Here is a 14,811-nt window from a genome sequence, read left to right on the forward strand (position 1 = left end):
TGTCACCAAGGATGCCAGTCTATCCGGGTGGGGTGGGGTTCTCCGCAGGCTATCTGCTCAAGGGCTCTGGTCCCTGGAAGAATCCAGGTTACCGATAAATGTATTGTAACTGAGAGCGATCAGACTTTGTCTAGTTCACTGGACCGAGCAGCTCCGGGGCGGCCCTGTTCGGATCCAGTCGGACAATGCCACGGCCGTGGCTTACGTCAATCACCAGGGGGGCACCAAGAGTGTTCTGGCGGCCATAGAAGTGGCCGACATCCTTCGTTGGGCGGAAAGATTTGTTCCAGCTCTCTCCGCGGTTTTCATTCCGGGGGTGGAAAATTGGCAGGCAGACTTTCTCAGCCGTCAGATTCTGGATCAAGGGGAATGGTCCCTTCACCCAGAGGTATTTCACCAGTTCTGCCTTCGTTGGGGCACCCCGGATGTGGATCTGTTGGCATCTCGGTTCAACAGGAAGGTGCGGAGGTTTGTAGCCCGCTCCCGCGATCCTCTGGCGGACGCCGCAGACGCGCTGGTCGCTCCGTGGGGGCTGTTTCAGCTACTGTATGCCTTCCCTCCTCTCAAGTTGCTGCCGAAACTTCTTCGCAGGATAGAGGTGGAGGGAATTCCAGTCATCCTTGTGGCTCCGGACTTGGCCTCGCCGACTTGGTCAGGCTGGTCGCGGATGCTCCTTGGCGACTTCCTCTCAGGGAGGATCTGCTGTCTCAGGGACCGATCTTCCATCCTGCTTTACGATCGCTGGCTTTAACGGCTTGGCTGTTGAGACCCAGGTGCTGAAGGACAGGGGTTTGTCGGCTTCAGTTATTCCTACTCTGATTAAAGCGAGGAAAGCGACTTCCAGAAAGGTCTATCATCGCACATGGAAGTCTTACATCGCGTGGTGTGAATCCCTTGGGTTTCCTCCACGTTCTTACTCGGTGGCTCGGATATTGGCCTTTCTGCAACGGGGGGTTGAGCAGAAACTGGCCTTGAGCACTATCAAGGGTCAGGTCTCAGCATTGGCAATCTTCTTCCAGAGACCACTGGCTACTCAGTCCTTGGTGCGGAATTTCATCCAGGGGGTGCGGCACCTGGCTCCTCAGGTGCGCGCGCCCTTGCCACCCTGGGATCTTAATTTGGTGTTGTCGGTTCTCCAGAAACCTCCCTTTGAAAATATTAGGGAGATTCCCTTACTTACCTTATCCCAGAAGGTGGCCTTTTTGGTGGCTATCACTTCTGCACGCAGGGTGTCGGAACTGGCCGCATTGTCCTGTCATTCCCCATATCTGGTGGTTCATAGGGATAAGGTGGTTCTTCGTCTGAATCCATCCTTCCTTCCTAAGGTGGTTTCAGAGTTTCATTTGAATGAGGATGTTGTATTGCCTTCCCTGTGTCCTAAGCCCAGTCATCCTCGGGAGTTTGCGTTACACTCCTTGGATGTGGTTCGGGCGATCAGGGTGTACTTGGCTACTACTGACTCTTTTCGTAAGGCCGATTCACTTTTTGTGATCACGGATGGCCCGAGAAAGGGGTTGCCTGCGTCTGCCGCGACTATCTCCAGATGGATCAGACAGACGGTGGTACAGGCTTATTCTATTAAGGGTCGGGTTTCTCCGTTCCCTGTTAAGGCACACTCTACTCGGGCTCTTAGTGCTTCCTGGGCCTTCCGCCATCAGGCGTCTGTGCTTCAGGTTTGCAAGGCGGCTACCTGGTCGTCAGTTCATACCTTTACAAAATTTTATAAAGTTGATCTGCTGGCATCGGCGGATGCCTCTTTTGGCCGCAAGGTTCTGCAGGCCGCTGTTTGAGGGTACCGTTGGTCTACCTCGAGGGTTTTTTTGGGTTTTTCAGTTAGGTCTCATCCTTTTGTTCGATGAGTCCTTGATGCTTCTGGTTGGCTCCGGTTGGGCCTTCTGGATTGGATTTTTATTTCTGTTATCCCACCCCTCATTTGTGGCACTGCTTTGGGACGTCCCTACTGATATTAATCAAGAAGTCTGCGTCTGTCAATGAGCGACAGAGAAAATTGGATTTTTGACTTACCGTAAAATACTTTTCTCTTAAGCTCATTGACAGACGCAGGACTCGCCCCTCTATTTTTGAGTTGGGTTGGGTTGAATTCTCTGACACTGCTTTGTTACATAACTGACATCCTATAGCAGGGAGAGAGAGGATATACCCCCTGGGACTGCCCATAGGTGTGGCCAGAACTTTTTTTCTGCCTAGTGTCCTACTCCTGTAGGGGGCAGCATAACCCTACTGATATTAATCAAGAAGTCTGCATCTGTCAATGAGCTTAAAGGAAAGGATTTTACGGTAAGTCAAAAATCCAATTTTGCCCATGAAATTGAGTGCTCTACAAAGACATTTCCAGAATAATAGATCTAACGTTACTCTCACCTCTTCTGCTTTCTAGTAATAATGTGGAACTGCCAGCTGACCCTGTGATGGAGCATCAGGAGCAGGTGTGTGCTATACACTATGTGTGATGTGCATGTGTGCATATATCATCGTGTGTATATGTGTTTATGTATCTCTTTTCATTTTTTTAATTCCATATTTACAGCACAAGGCACAGCATAGAGCATTAGTCTGAGGTAGTAAACGGTTATTCCTTACCAGCCTGAGGGTTTAGCTGACCTTTCTTCTAGTGAAATGTGTGAGGTTTATATGAAAAGTTAATAGCTGAAAACAAATATTAAGCACGCAATGCATGTTAACCATGCACCCTCTTCTAGCTGCATAAGGTTTGCTATGTGGGATTTCATGTGTGCATTTGTTTATGTGTATGTGTGTGAACGTGTGTAAATATACAAGGTGTGACATTTACTGACCGGAATGGACTGTAAAAAACAAAAGTAAAAACAAATGTTTATGCAAGACAATTGTTATGTTGGACAATCCACTTGTCAATCCAAAGTTCTGATCTTTTGCTCCGAACAGATTCCCATAAACTTTTGAGAATTTTCAAAAAACAATGTTGGCTGACCGTCCTTGTATATAGATAGATAATGTAGCAAATACCTTGATCTTGCATGTCTGCCACCTGTTCCCACCTTCTTATGATGATGATTAAACAGTGGTTAGGAGGACTGGCACTGCCCAAATTGCAAACTCAATCTTTCTGACAAGGCTTTTGCAACATGCATAGAAGTTGTAGCTCCTGCATACATGCCAGGCTTACTGTACCAAAATTAAGAACATTCCAATGGATCTCATATGGTGTTTTGACGAAGGCTGTGGCTTTCCAAGGCTGCAAGTGGCAACCCTTAGACCCCTCACATGGGCATTCCGATCAAGTCTTTTTTAGGTGGATGTGATCAGAAGGCCCATGGAGCCCTGTGGACAGGCAGATGTAAATGTTCTTGTTTCTGTTTACACTCCCTACCCCCCCCGTGTATCCAATCAAATAGAATCAGACTGTGTCCTTTTCCATTTTGTGCAGACCAGATCAAAGGTAACCTGATGCAAATGGATAGCAGAGTCCATTTACACCTGGATGCCCTTCGAGCTGACAGGGGTCTGCCTGTTTCTGCCAGGCAGAAACTGAACAGGCATGGGTGTGACATCTATCCCATTCGGCTCCAATCAGCAGGGGATCTGCTATTAGGGCTGGTTCCCACCAGATACGTTGGAACTGCGTTGGGTGGCTATTTCAGTGCAGTCCCACCAAATGGACGAGGCCAAATGCCTTGCCTCTTATGTGCCCGGTTCACACCGCTGTGCTGCGGTGGTGTGTGGCTACTACGAGCTGAAAAAATATACTGCATGCAGTACTTTTATTTAAAGCGCAGCAAAGTGTAAGGCAATCCACTGCCTCATACAGCACGGCCAGCGATTGAACTTTATGAGATGTTTTTGTGACATCTCAACAAAGTTAGTTTGAAAAAAAAAAAGGGGAACAGTGCAATTTACCGAGCTCAGCACAATATTACTGCACTGAGCTCAGTCAGATCACACCACACAGTGCAGCAGAACCAGCCCTCAGATCCCCTGCTGATCGGAGGAGACACTGCTATGTGTAAAAGGAGCCTTAGGCTAGCCAGACATGGCTTTAGGTGAATTAGACCCTAATGCAGCCACCTCTTTTTTTTCTAATCGAAACCTTCCCTTTCTTTCTGCTACTCAAATGGCACTGATGGAGGCTCCCATTACGCAGGGTGAAATTCTGAAGGTCATTAAAACTTTAAAATGTAACTAGAAAAAAAAGTTTGAGACAAACTTTAAGTTGGCTTGAGAAAGCCTGACCAGAAAGTTTGAAAAGTTTAGATCGATCGATCGATAGATAGAAAAGGTTTGAAGATCGATCGATAGATAGAAAAGGTTTGAAGATCGATCGATAGAAAGAAAAGGTTTGAAGATCGATCGATAGAAAGAAAAGGTTTGAAGATCGATCGATCGAAAAGGTTTGAAGTTTGAGCGATCGATCGAAAAGGTTTGAAGATCGATCGAAAAGGTTTGAAGATCGATCGATCGAAAAGGTTTGAAGATCGATCGATCGAAAAGGTTTGAAGATCGATCGATAGAAAAGGTTTGAAGATTGATCGATCGATAGAAAAGGTTTGAAGATCGATCGATAGATAGAAAAGGTTTGAAGATAGATAGATAGATAGATAGATAGATAGATAGATAGATAGATAGATCGATCGATAGATAGATAGATAGATAGATAGATAGATAGATAGATAGATAGATAGATAGATAGATAGATAGACAGATAGATAGACAGATAGATAGACAGATAGATAGATAGATAGATAGATAGATAGATAGATAGATAGATAGATAGATAGATAGATAGATAGATAGATAGATAGATAGATAGATAGATAGATAGATAGATAGATAGATAGATAGATAGATAGATAGATAGATAGATTAGATGAGTTTGAATGAGTTTACATTGATTAGCATCAAAGCTTGATTGAGTCTAATGGGATTTGGAGCTTGGGTCATCTGAACATCCTGTCAATGAAAGTCTATGGGCATTTTTTGGGTTTTTAATTTTAATTTTTAGGAAAACCGTAACTCAAACCAGTCTGAAAAGATAGAGCACACCGAGTCAGAACAGTATGAAGGTCTGTGCCGAGTTTGGAGTATGTAGCTTGAACGGTCTAGGAGGAGTTAGTGTCCAAAAATTTTGCGGCCAGAAAAATAAGAAGAAGAAGAAGAAGAAGAATAATAAGTTTAAATACAATATTAGTAAGTTGGCTGTTCCAAGCCAACTTAATAAGAGACCAGGCCCTGATGGGTTCTCTGCACTCTACTACCAAACTTTTTCATTTGTTTTAGCCCCTCTTCTATCCAATGCTTTTAACTCTCTTCTTCATGGTACTTCTCTAGGTAGGGACTCCCTCACAGCTACTATCTGTATGATTCCTAAACCTCATGTAGACAATTCCATCTGGTATAATTATCGACCTATCTCCTTATTGAATTTGGATATTAAAATCCTGGCTAAAATCTTTGCTCAGAGACTAAATAACTTTATTGGTGAGATCATTCATCATGATCAAACGGGCTTTATACCCAGGCGCCAAACAGGTGACAATATTCGGCGTGCTATCTAATTGTCTCACATTGTTAAAAAACGGCGTATCCTTATATGTTTTCTATCATTGGATTTCAAAAAAGCATTTGATACTATCTCTTGGTCCTACATGAATTGTACCACCCTTTGTAAGTGGGGCTTTGGACCCCATTTCTTGACCTGGGTGGCTGCCTTATACAATAAACCTAGAGCCTACATTAAATATGCATGCTTTAAATCGGATACTTTTCTTGTACAATGGGGAACATATCAACGTTGTCCTTTATCGCCTCTACTTTTTGCCCTACTCATTGAACTGTTGGCCCAACATATTAGAATAAATACCTCCATCAAAGGTATTGAGCTGGGGGGGGGGGGTCCCCACCACAAGTTATGTCTATTTGCTGACAATGTGCTTGCATTTCTCTCCTCCCCACACATTTCTGCACCCAATCTTATTAAAACTCTTAATGAGTTTGCCCACATTTCAGGCCTACAGGTACATTTTCACAATTCTTCAGCTTTGAACATCTCATTATCTGGCAGTGAGCTTAGTCCTGCTCAATCAGCTTTACCCTTTTCATGGTCCCCACACCACCTTTCGTATCTTGGCATTAAACTCACAGGTAACACTTCTACCTTATTTTCATCCGATTACACCCCTTTGTTGAAGAAAATAACTGACCTTTTGAAGTTCTGGGCCTCTCTCCCACTTTCTTGGATTGGAAAGATTAGCGCTATCAAAATGTAAATTCTTCCCAAACTCCTTTATTTGTTTAGAGTTCTCCTGATCTCGGTACAGGCCCACGTTTTCCACGTCTTGGAGCGCAGAGCTTTCTCATTTACATGGGATTGCACCCAATGTGCGCGGCGGACTAGGTTTTCCTAACTTTTTTTTTTGTATTACAGGGCTGCCCAGATTGCCCCCGTTACAAAATATTATGCCACTAAAGAAATTCCACTTTGGATAGCTATTAAATCTACCGAACTTGATCCCTATTCAGTATTAAACCTCCTCTGGTTGGATCCTAAATCTCATCCACCTGCTCTGAACCCAATTACTAAACACACCCTTTCAATATGGGATCATGTGAAACCACATATGGACTTCAGACTGCACACAACCCCCTTCTTTCCTTCTTACAAAATCCATTATTCTATCCTGCCTGGGCTTCCCCAAGATCTTTCCGCAATTGGACCACCACCGGTCTAACTCACTTGTATAACATGGCCTCTCCCTCAGGCCTATTACCATTCCCGGATCTATGTGAAACCTTTCACTTGCCCAACTCTGAAATATTCCGTTATTTGCAAATCAAAAATTTTTATTTTTACGCACACGTCTAGAGATGTCCCTTTGAATCAGCTATCGCCCTTTGAACATATATGCTATACAGAGCCTCATGCCCAGGGGTCGGCAAGGTGTCCGCTCACGGACACTGGTGTCCGTGAGCGGTCCTTGGTGAGTCCGCCGCACCGCCGCTGACTTTTGGAGACTCACGTCAGGAGTCACAAGTCCAATCCCCGAGTCCCCGACCCGATGCGATGGCTCGGGGGCGGGGCCTCGCTCCCTTTGGTCTCCCTCGGCTCGGCCTTTTCCGAGTCCTGCCGAGTCCCTCCTTCAGCTCGGCTCTATCTCTGGCCGGCGCCGCCCACAAGTGGATTGATCTCGCGAGAGACACCTGTTGCCTGCGCGGCTGCGGAGTGATCTCTCTGTCTGGGCTCTGTCTGGGCCCTGGCTGGGGGGGGGGGGGGAGGGAGGGACTGTCTGTGAGAGTCTCTCTGTGCACTGTGTGCAGCGCGGGAGAACACTGGGATTCAGAATATATTCTTCCTAAAGCAGGGGGGACTGGAGTCTGGACTGGGGAATGGACTGGAGAGGCTGGAGGACTCGAGACAGTGGCAGCCTAAGGTAGGAAAAGTAATAAGAACTGTATTAAAGTCAAGTGATTTATTAAGAGGATTCTATGGGGGAGGAAGGGACCTGCCCTGCTTTAAGGGGATCTATAATGGGAGTGGGACCCTGGCCTGTTCTAAAGGGGGGGTCTATGGGGACCCTGCTCTAAAAGGGGATTTATGCCAAAGATCCCCCTTTAGAGCAGGCCAAGGTCCCCATAGATCCACTTTAGAGAAGGGGCCTCATAGAACCTCCTTTAGAGCAGGGTCGGACACTTCTCTAAAGGGGGTTCGATGGGGACCCTTCTCTAAAGGGGATGTATGGGGACCCTGCTCTAAAAGGGTGATCTATGGGGACTTTAGCCTGCTCTATTGCGGGATCTATGGGGACCCTGTTTTAAAGGGGGATCTATGGCATAGAACCCCCTTAGAGCAGGGTCCCCATAGATCCCCCTTTAGAGCAGGGTCCCCATAGATCCCCTTTAGAGCAGGGTCCCCATAGATCCTCCTTTAGAGCAGGCTAGGCTAGGGTCCCCATAGATCCCCTTTAGAGCAGGGTTCCCCATAGATTCCCTTTAGAGCAGACAAGGGTCCCCATAGATCCCCTTTAGAGAAGGGTCCCCATAGATTCTATAGGGACCCTTCTCTAAAGGGGCATCTATGGGCACCCTGCTCTAATGGGGCAACTATGGGGACTCTGCTCTAAAGGGGGATCTATGGGGACCCTTCTCTAAAAGGGGATCTATGGGGACCCTGGCCTGCTCTAAAGGCAGCTCTATGGGGGAACCCTGCTCTAAAGGGAGATCTATGGGGGATCCTGCTCTAAGGAGGGATTTATGGGGACCCTGGCCTGCTCTAAATGGAATTTTTGGGGACTTCAGAGCAGGGTCCCCATAGATCCCCCTTTAGAGCAGGCCAGGGTCCCCATAGATCCCCCTTTAGAGCAGGCCAGGGTTCCCATAGATCCACCTTTAGAGAAGTACCTTAACCCTAGTAGAGAGTAGTGTTTTTTGGTGGTTTTATTATGAAATGTACCTTGGTGTCCTTCACTAAGGTCTGTACTTTGGAAAATGTCCGCCACAGCCTTTGCCCGTGCCTATCCCTGCTCATGCCAGAGGCCTAATTTCAAAATTGTACTTGCAATTACTTACCAAACCTGATATTGGTCCCCCAACATAAGTGGCAAAATGGGAATCCGATTTAGGTCGCACCTTTAATGACACAATATGGTTTGACATCTGGACTAATACCAAATCCTCCTCCACCAACACTGTTGCGGTTGAAGCCTCCTATAAGGTCCTTATGTGCTGGTATCTGGTTCTTGCCAGGATTGCCAAATTTGCTCCTGACCATTCGGGACTCTGCTTTCGCAGCTGTACAGAGTTAGGCACACACCTGAATACTTGGTAGCATTGTCCGATTGTCACCTCATTTTGGGGTAAGATCTTTGATCTTGCATCCACAATGTTTGACACCCAAATTCTACCTGACCTGGTAACGGCTCTTTTGAATGCTAAATCGGATTGTCTTTCAACAATTTAGACTTTTTATCCAACTCCTCACAGCTGCAAAGCAGACGATAGTCAAAGCATGGAAATTCCCTTCTTTAAATTTCCTTGAAACCAAGCACCGTATGAATTGTGCCATGTTACATGGCTTTGGATAACGCAACCTTGAACAAATTTGACTCCATCTGGAGACCGTGGATTTCTAAAATTCTTCCTCCAGATTTTAATGAATCTGTGCTACTTTTTTGGTAGTGCCCTTATCCACACCGGCTCATGCGTCATGTGGATTCCTGCCCTATTCTCGAGACCTACTTTCTACCTTTCTTTCCTTCCTTTTCTTGACTCTGCAGCCTCTTGTCTCTATTCTTATTCGGCTCGCCCCTCCTTCTTTCTTTTTCTCTTTTCTCTTTCCTACACCCTTATTATATGGTTTTCTTTAAATACAATTATTTTTAGCTACAGTCATCTATTTTCGAAATACTTGGGTCCTATCTTATGGTGTCTACACTTTTCTGATTATCTTATTGCTCCAAAAGGAACATAATTATTCTTGATGCCCTATAATTCTCACGTTATTTTAGTTTGTATGTTGATTTTTTTACTGTATGGTCTCCCTCCGGGCCACAGTTTGATCCCTTTTGGGGTTTCCTGGAGGAGATCATGACCTTGCTCTCTCTTTCCCTTACCCCTTTGCAATATAGTTCTATACTTCAAACTTGATAGATATGTTTTGTTCCTGTTTGGACCCTATGCTATGCAATTTTCATGTATTTGGGAAATTACTTCCATATCCTTATCTATTTGTTATATGCTCTTAAACAAATAAAACATTTTGAACAAGGAAAAATGGACAAATGGAACGTCCTAAAGCTGGCCATATACTAGTAGATTTCAAACAAATATACATGTGAACATTTGCGAGAAAATTCTCATCAGTACATTTGATACCTTCATGAATGTACTTCAACATTTCCTTTGTGTTTATTATTTGATTTTGGTATTAATAAACTTTCTCAAACAAAACTACATTCAGAAAAAAATTTAATCGTGCTCATTTTGATATTAATTGTCACTGCGGTCAAAAATAAACATCGATTTGACCCCACTTATAATTCAAAAATTGAGCAAACATTCCTGAAATTAAAGTTTTCAAACCCTTCTAGGGTATGGCCAGCTTAAGTTGTGTTATAGGACCAGTGTGCTGAGCAATTAGTATGCTGATGACTATGTCCTAAGACAGTGATGGCAAACCTTGGCACCCCAGATGTTTTGGAACTACATTTTCCATGATGCTCAACTACAATGCAGAGTACATGAACATCATGGGAAATGTAGTTCCAAAACAACTGGGGTGCCAAGGTTCACCATCACTGCCCTAAGGCATTGCTTTATCTTTTGTTGTAAAAAAAAAAAAAAATGCAATTTTTTCCAAAAGAGCCACGAAAACTATGTGAGTGAATCAGTTATGTGCCTGAGTTTGCTAGGCTGGTGTTATTTGTGGAACAATGCATTTCTAATTTATATTTTATTATTTTCAAAATGTTTTTTGCATTGATTATCAGTAGATCAAAGGTAGATTGGAGTAAATTTGCAAATCTTCTTAAGTGACTCATCCCAAGACAATCGATCTAGTATTCTTAAGTGTTTACTGAAAATACACTATAAGTTCCCTTAAGAATTCTGGTTGGCTTTAGTCTCTCTGCAGGGGGTCTAGGGGCTTTGTCCATTAATGGCCGCTTGATTTTTCCCTTGTGAAATCAGATAGTATCCTTTGTCACCGCAATATTCAAAACTATGGTTCACCTCCAGTGCTGAACATAGATACAAATTCTGTATGAAAACAAGATAAAAAATTCAGCCTCTCATAATTCAACCTTTGGTCATATGGATAGGAAAACATCACAAGCAAACATTTCTAAAGGCCTTAACTATTGCAGTCAGTAACACAACAAGCTGAAAATACTGTATAAAATAAAATTATTCATGTAAATCACTGGCTTTTGCCAAACTATTTCTTCTTCTCTGGACGTGAATGACAGAAAATGTGTGCCTGGAAAATTGGGACATGCCAGAATTAAATGACTGTTGTGTCCATATGGCTCTTTGTGATTATTTGGAGAAAGAACAAATATCTTATCATTCTTTATATTAGACAAACTATCTCTGTATATTTGCCCAATGTAACAGTGCCAAGATTTTTTGTCAGGTGGTCACTGGTCACCGTTTCATTAAAGTGTAAACACTAACAATAATTTCGTTTTCTCCCTTTTTATCTGTTATATTTAGGCCTCATGCGCACTGGGCGTTATCAAAACACCAGTAGAAATCTGTAGCTATAGAATTCGTTTTTCAGCATTTTTGCAGTAGCCTTTTTTTAGGGTTTTTCAGCTGTAGCGGTTTTTAGCTTTTTTTAGCAAAAATATACTTCCTAAAAACTTATGGGTCGAAAAAATGCTAATGAACGCCGAATAGCTGCATTTTTCTGAATTTTTTTGGCGTTTTTCAGCGTTTTTTTAGCTTTTATCAAAGTTAGAGCATTTTTACAGCTGAAAAACTCCTCTCAAAACCCACTAGTTCTGGGGGGGTTTTTCCAGACAGAAAACGCTCCTGCCAAAAACTGCTGATAACAGCCTATGTGTGCATGGACACATAGGATAACATACTGGGGAGCTTATTGCTGAGGCCTTACCACTAAAAGCGTTTTAGTTTATCTGTTTAGTAAGTGAAAAATAAAAAATAGATGTTTATCCAGCTAGACATCCAGTGACCTAATAACTTCCTGTATTCTCTGCCTCAAGACTGTTATCAGTAAGCATTGTTCCTAGCTATCTACGTGGACTATATGTAGCACCCACCTAGTTGCTAGATGAGGTAAATTCAGTAAGCTCCTTTGTAGACAGAGGAGCAGGGGTTAATTTGTTTTTGGCTGGGCAGTGCTTCAGGTCTGTTGCTCTGTTACCGCACCCCCCCCCCCGGCTTCTAGAACTCACTGGATATTTCTAGAACGTAGAGGGTGGAGGAACAGAGGCTGCAGCCTGGATATTTATGGCGTTTCCATCAATCCCTGGAGATGCAAGGCTCAGTAGGTGGGGGAACAGTTCCACAAATACTCAGAAGCCTGGTAGTCTGGATGCAGAGTCCAGGGTTCAGTTGCCTGAAGGGGACCATTGTGCTGGGGGGGCTCTGAAGCAGGAGAAAGTGGGGGGAAGAGAGAAGGTGCTGCTGGAAGCCTCACCCTATTTGCCAGTTTCAGCTAGGTTTAGCTGGAGCCATCCTGACAGACAACATTCGGCCTGTATAGCAGAAAGCTTGTACAGCAGCCCCTTGGACTCCATTATTCACCAAAAAGGGACTGAGTAAGCCATTTCCTTGTCATCCCACCCCAAGCCTGTATAGAGAGCACATCAAGGTGCAATATTTTGCTCGGCTGTGACCAAGATACAGCTTAGTGCCAGTGCAAAGCAACCAGAAGCAACCCTACATCTCTAGCTTGGGACAGAAGAAGCCAAGTGCTTTAGCATTCCTGCAAAGAGCAGCACCTGCATTCTTCAGTTGGAACTCTTTGTTGTTATTTTAGCTGAGCCATCAATCCCACGGGTAGGCAGCACTGTTGAAGTTAGTACTTAGCAGACAGAGAAATTAGCAAGTCCTCTCAAGAGCTCATTCAAGTTCTACAATTCTGGGCATCCCATGCCTCCCAATTCCCTATCCAAGTTTATCCCTTAAATAAACAAAAACAAAACTGAAATCCCCTCGACTAAATATTTAGCCTGTTAAAAAGTTGCTAAATTCCCATTGCCTCTTTGTTTGTAAGGTGAGGACCTTAAAAAACCAGCAGCTCCTGCGGGGGTAGCTACATATACAACACCCCCCCTGTTATAGCGAAGAGAGGGAGGTGTTATGTAGTCCAAACACTGTCCTGTGCTGGAGTGATAACGCTGCTCAGTATGGTGCATACTCAAGGACAGGAAGTGTGTTAATGGCAGGATTACCAGATGAAAATTAAAAAAAAATAGTGTGAAAAGAAAATGATTGCAGCCACCGCATCTAAAGCTGGATACACAATTTTTGTTGTTTTATTCCCTTTAGATTTACTTTCAACTATGTAGTTTAAGGGCATGTCTGTTTGCATACAATTTAAAAGTGTTTAGGTTTGATCTCATATTATATGGTTTTTGTAGATCTAAAGGAAAATTGTACAATAAAATTGTATAAAAATGATATAATGAGTAGGTAGCTTAAGAATCTGTAAGCTGCAATACTAACAATTTTTGTTTTTGGCTTTAGATACTCTTTAAGGTTGCATTTTCAGGAAGTTTGTGTAGCTGTGCAGATGCAGCATGCTTCTAGATGCTTTAAACTTGTGAGATCATTATAAAATTTTATTATATCAATCACACCTGACAGGCTTGCCCAATGGTTTATGCAAAGGTGCTATCCTGAGTTGGTGGATGGCACCACCATGCTTTCATAGAAATAAGAATCTTCACCAGCACACTTTGATATAGTGATGATAGTGATGATCCTATGATTCACACAAAGCAACAGGTATCAAAGGCTGACATTTCAGGACCTCGCAGGATCCATTTTTAAAGGCAGAGTGATGACCTCGCATGTTCTCATTTTCACAGAAGAGTGATGACCTCATAGGATCTCTTTTTCAAGGCAGAGTGATGACCTCATAGATTCCCTTTTTTACAGAAGAGTGATAATCTCATAGGATCCCTTTTTGAAGGCAGAGCAAGGCCAGCCCTACCATGGGTCCCACTGGGTCCATTGGACCCAGACAGCACTTTGAGAGGGGCAGCAAAATGACGCCCAACATTTTTTTTTTCAGCAGTTTTTTGTGTCATCAGTTTGTGGCACCTTAACGGGTGGCATTTCACTATATCATACTGCCACCTGTAGTGCAAACTGAGGAGTATGAGGAGGCGGAGGGTCTCCTGGCAATGTCTCTCAGGTAATCGTAGTGTGCGCAATGACAGACATCAGACATCAGAGCACTCCATCTCACACAGGGCAGGCTGGATCTTCTAGGGCAGTGGTAACGGCACCCACAGTAGTGACAGGAGGAGGACAGACATGGGTGTTTGGTGGACTGGTCTGGTGGTGAGTTATGGAAGAAGATAACGGTATATATAATATTTTTTAAATGTTATATATATGAAATAATGGATGTGGGGGCTTTTTGGTGGACGTGATTTTTTATGTTTTGGGGAGGGGGGCAGCATTTCATTCTTGGACCCAGGCAGCACAATGTCTTGGGCCAGCCCTGAGGCAGAGTGATACCCGAACAGGATCTCATTTTCAAGTTACCCTTTTACTCTGCCTTGAAAATGGGATCCTGCAAGGTCCCAAAGCATTGGCTGTGATGCCTGTTGGTTTATGTGAATAAAAGGTAAAGATTATCACTATACCAAGGTGTGCTGGTAAAAATCCTTATTGTCCTATGAGATCAGTTTGAGGTGCTTCAGAATTCCACCCACAGGTACATTTGACCTGCAGCATGAAGTATTATTTTCAGACAATCTTTTATGACAGATGTTGTAACTCTCTTTCGGGGCGGTGGTGGTTGTCATTCCCCAAACATGATATTGTGCTAAACTTGTAGGTAAATAAGAGAACAAGAACCTTCAATAAGTGGAAGGGTGGGTTTGATAATAAAGTTGGCAGTGCCTCCACCCAGGACAGGGCCTCTATGAACAGAGAGGATTTCCTTGCTCTGAAATTAATAGGTATTCTAATCAAAGTAATTAAAATAATAATTTTAATTACATCTAATAATACAAGCATATAAGAAAAGATGAATAATGGCACATAGATCCAATGTACAAACTGTTATTATTAGCAAGGGGCCTGATAGTCTAGGTGGTATTGTGCACCTACACCCAGACA

General features: G+C 43.6%; 1 protein-coding gene across 1 annotated transcript in view; it reads left to right on the forward strand.

Moving 5' to 3' along the window:
• CCDC33 (coiled-coil domain containing 33) overlaps positions 1–14,811 on the forward strand; it is a gene marked incomplete at its 5' end in the record, with an annotated part of 191,281 nt that overhangs the window by 130,695 nt on the left and 45,775 nt on the right. The window contains one exon of the mRNA XM_082254937.1: positions 2,399–2,447. Within this exon, the coding sequence (XP_082111063.1) occupies positions 2,399–2,447 (49 nt within the window). The remainder of the gene's footprint in view (positions 1–2,398; positions 2,448–14,811) is intronic.

Source organism: Pelophylax lessonae (assembly GCF_965119305.1).
Source record: "Pelophylax lessonae genome assembly, chromosome: 4".
Taxonomy (NCBI): Eukaryota; Metazoa; Chordata; class Amphibia; order Anura; family Ranidae; genus Pelophylax; species Pelophylax lessonae.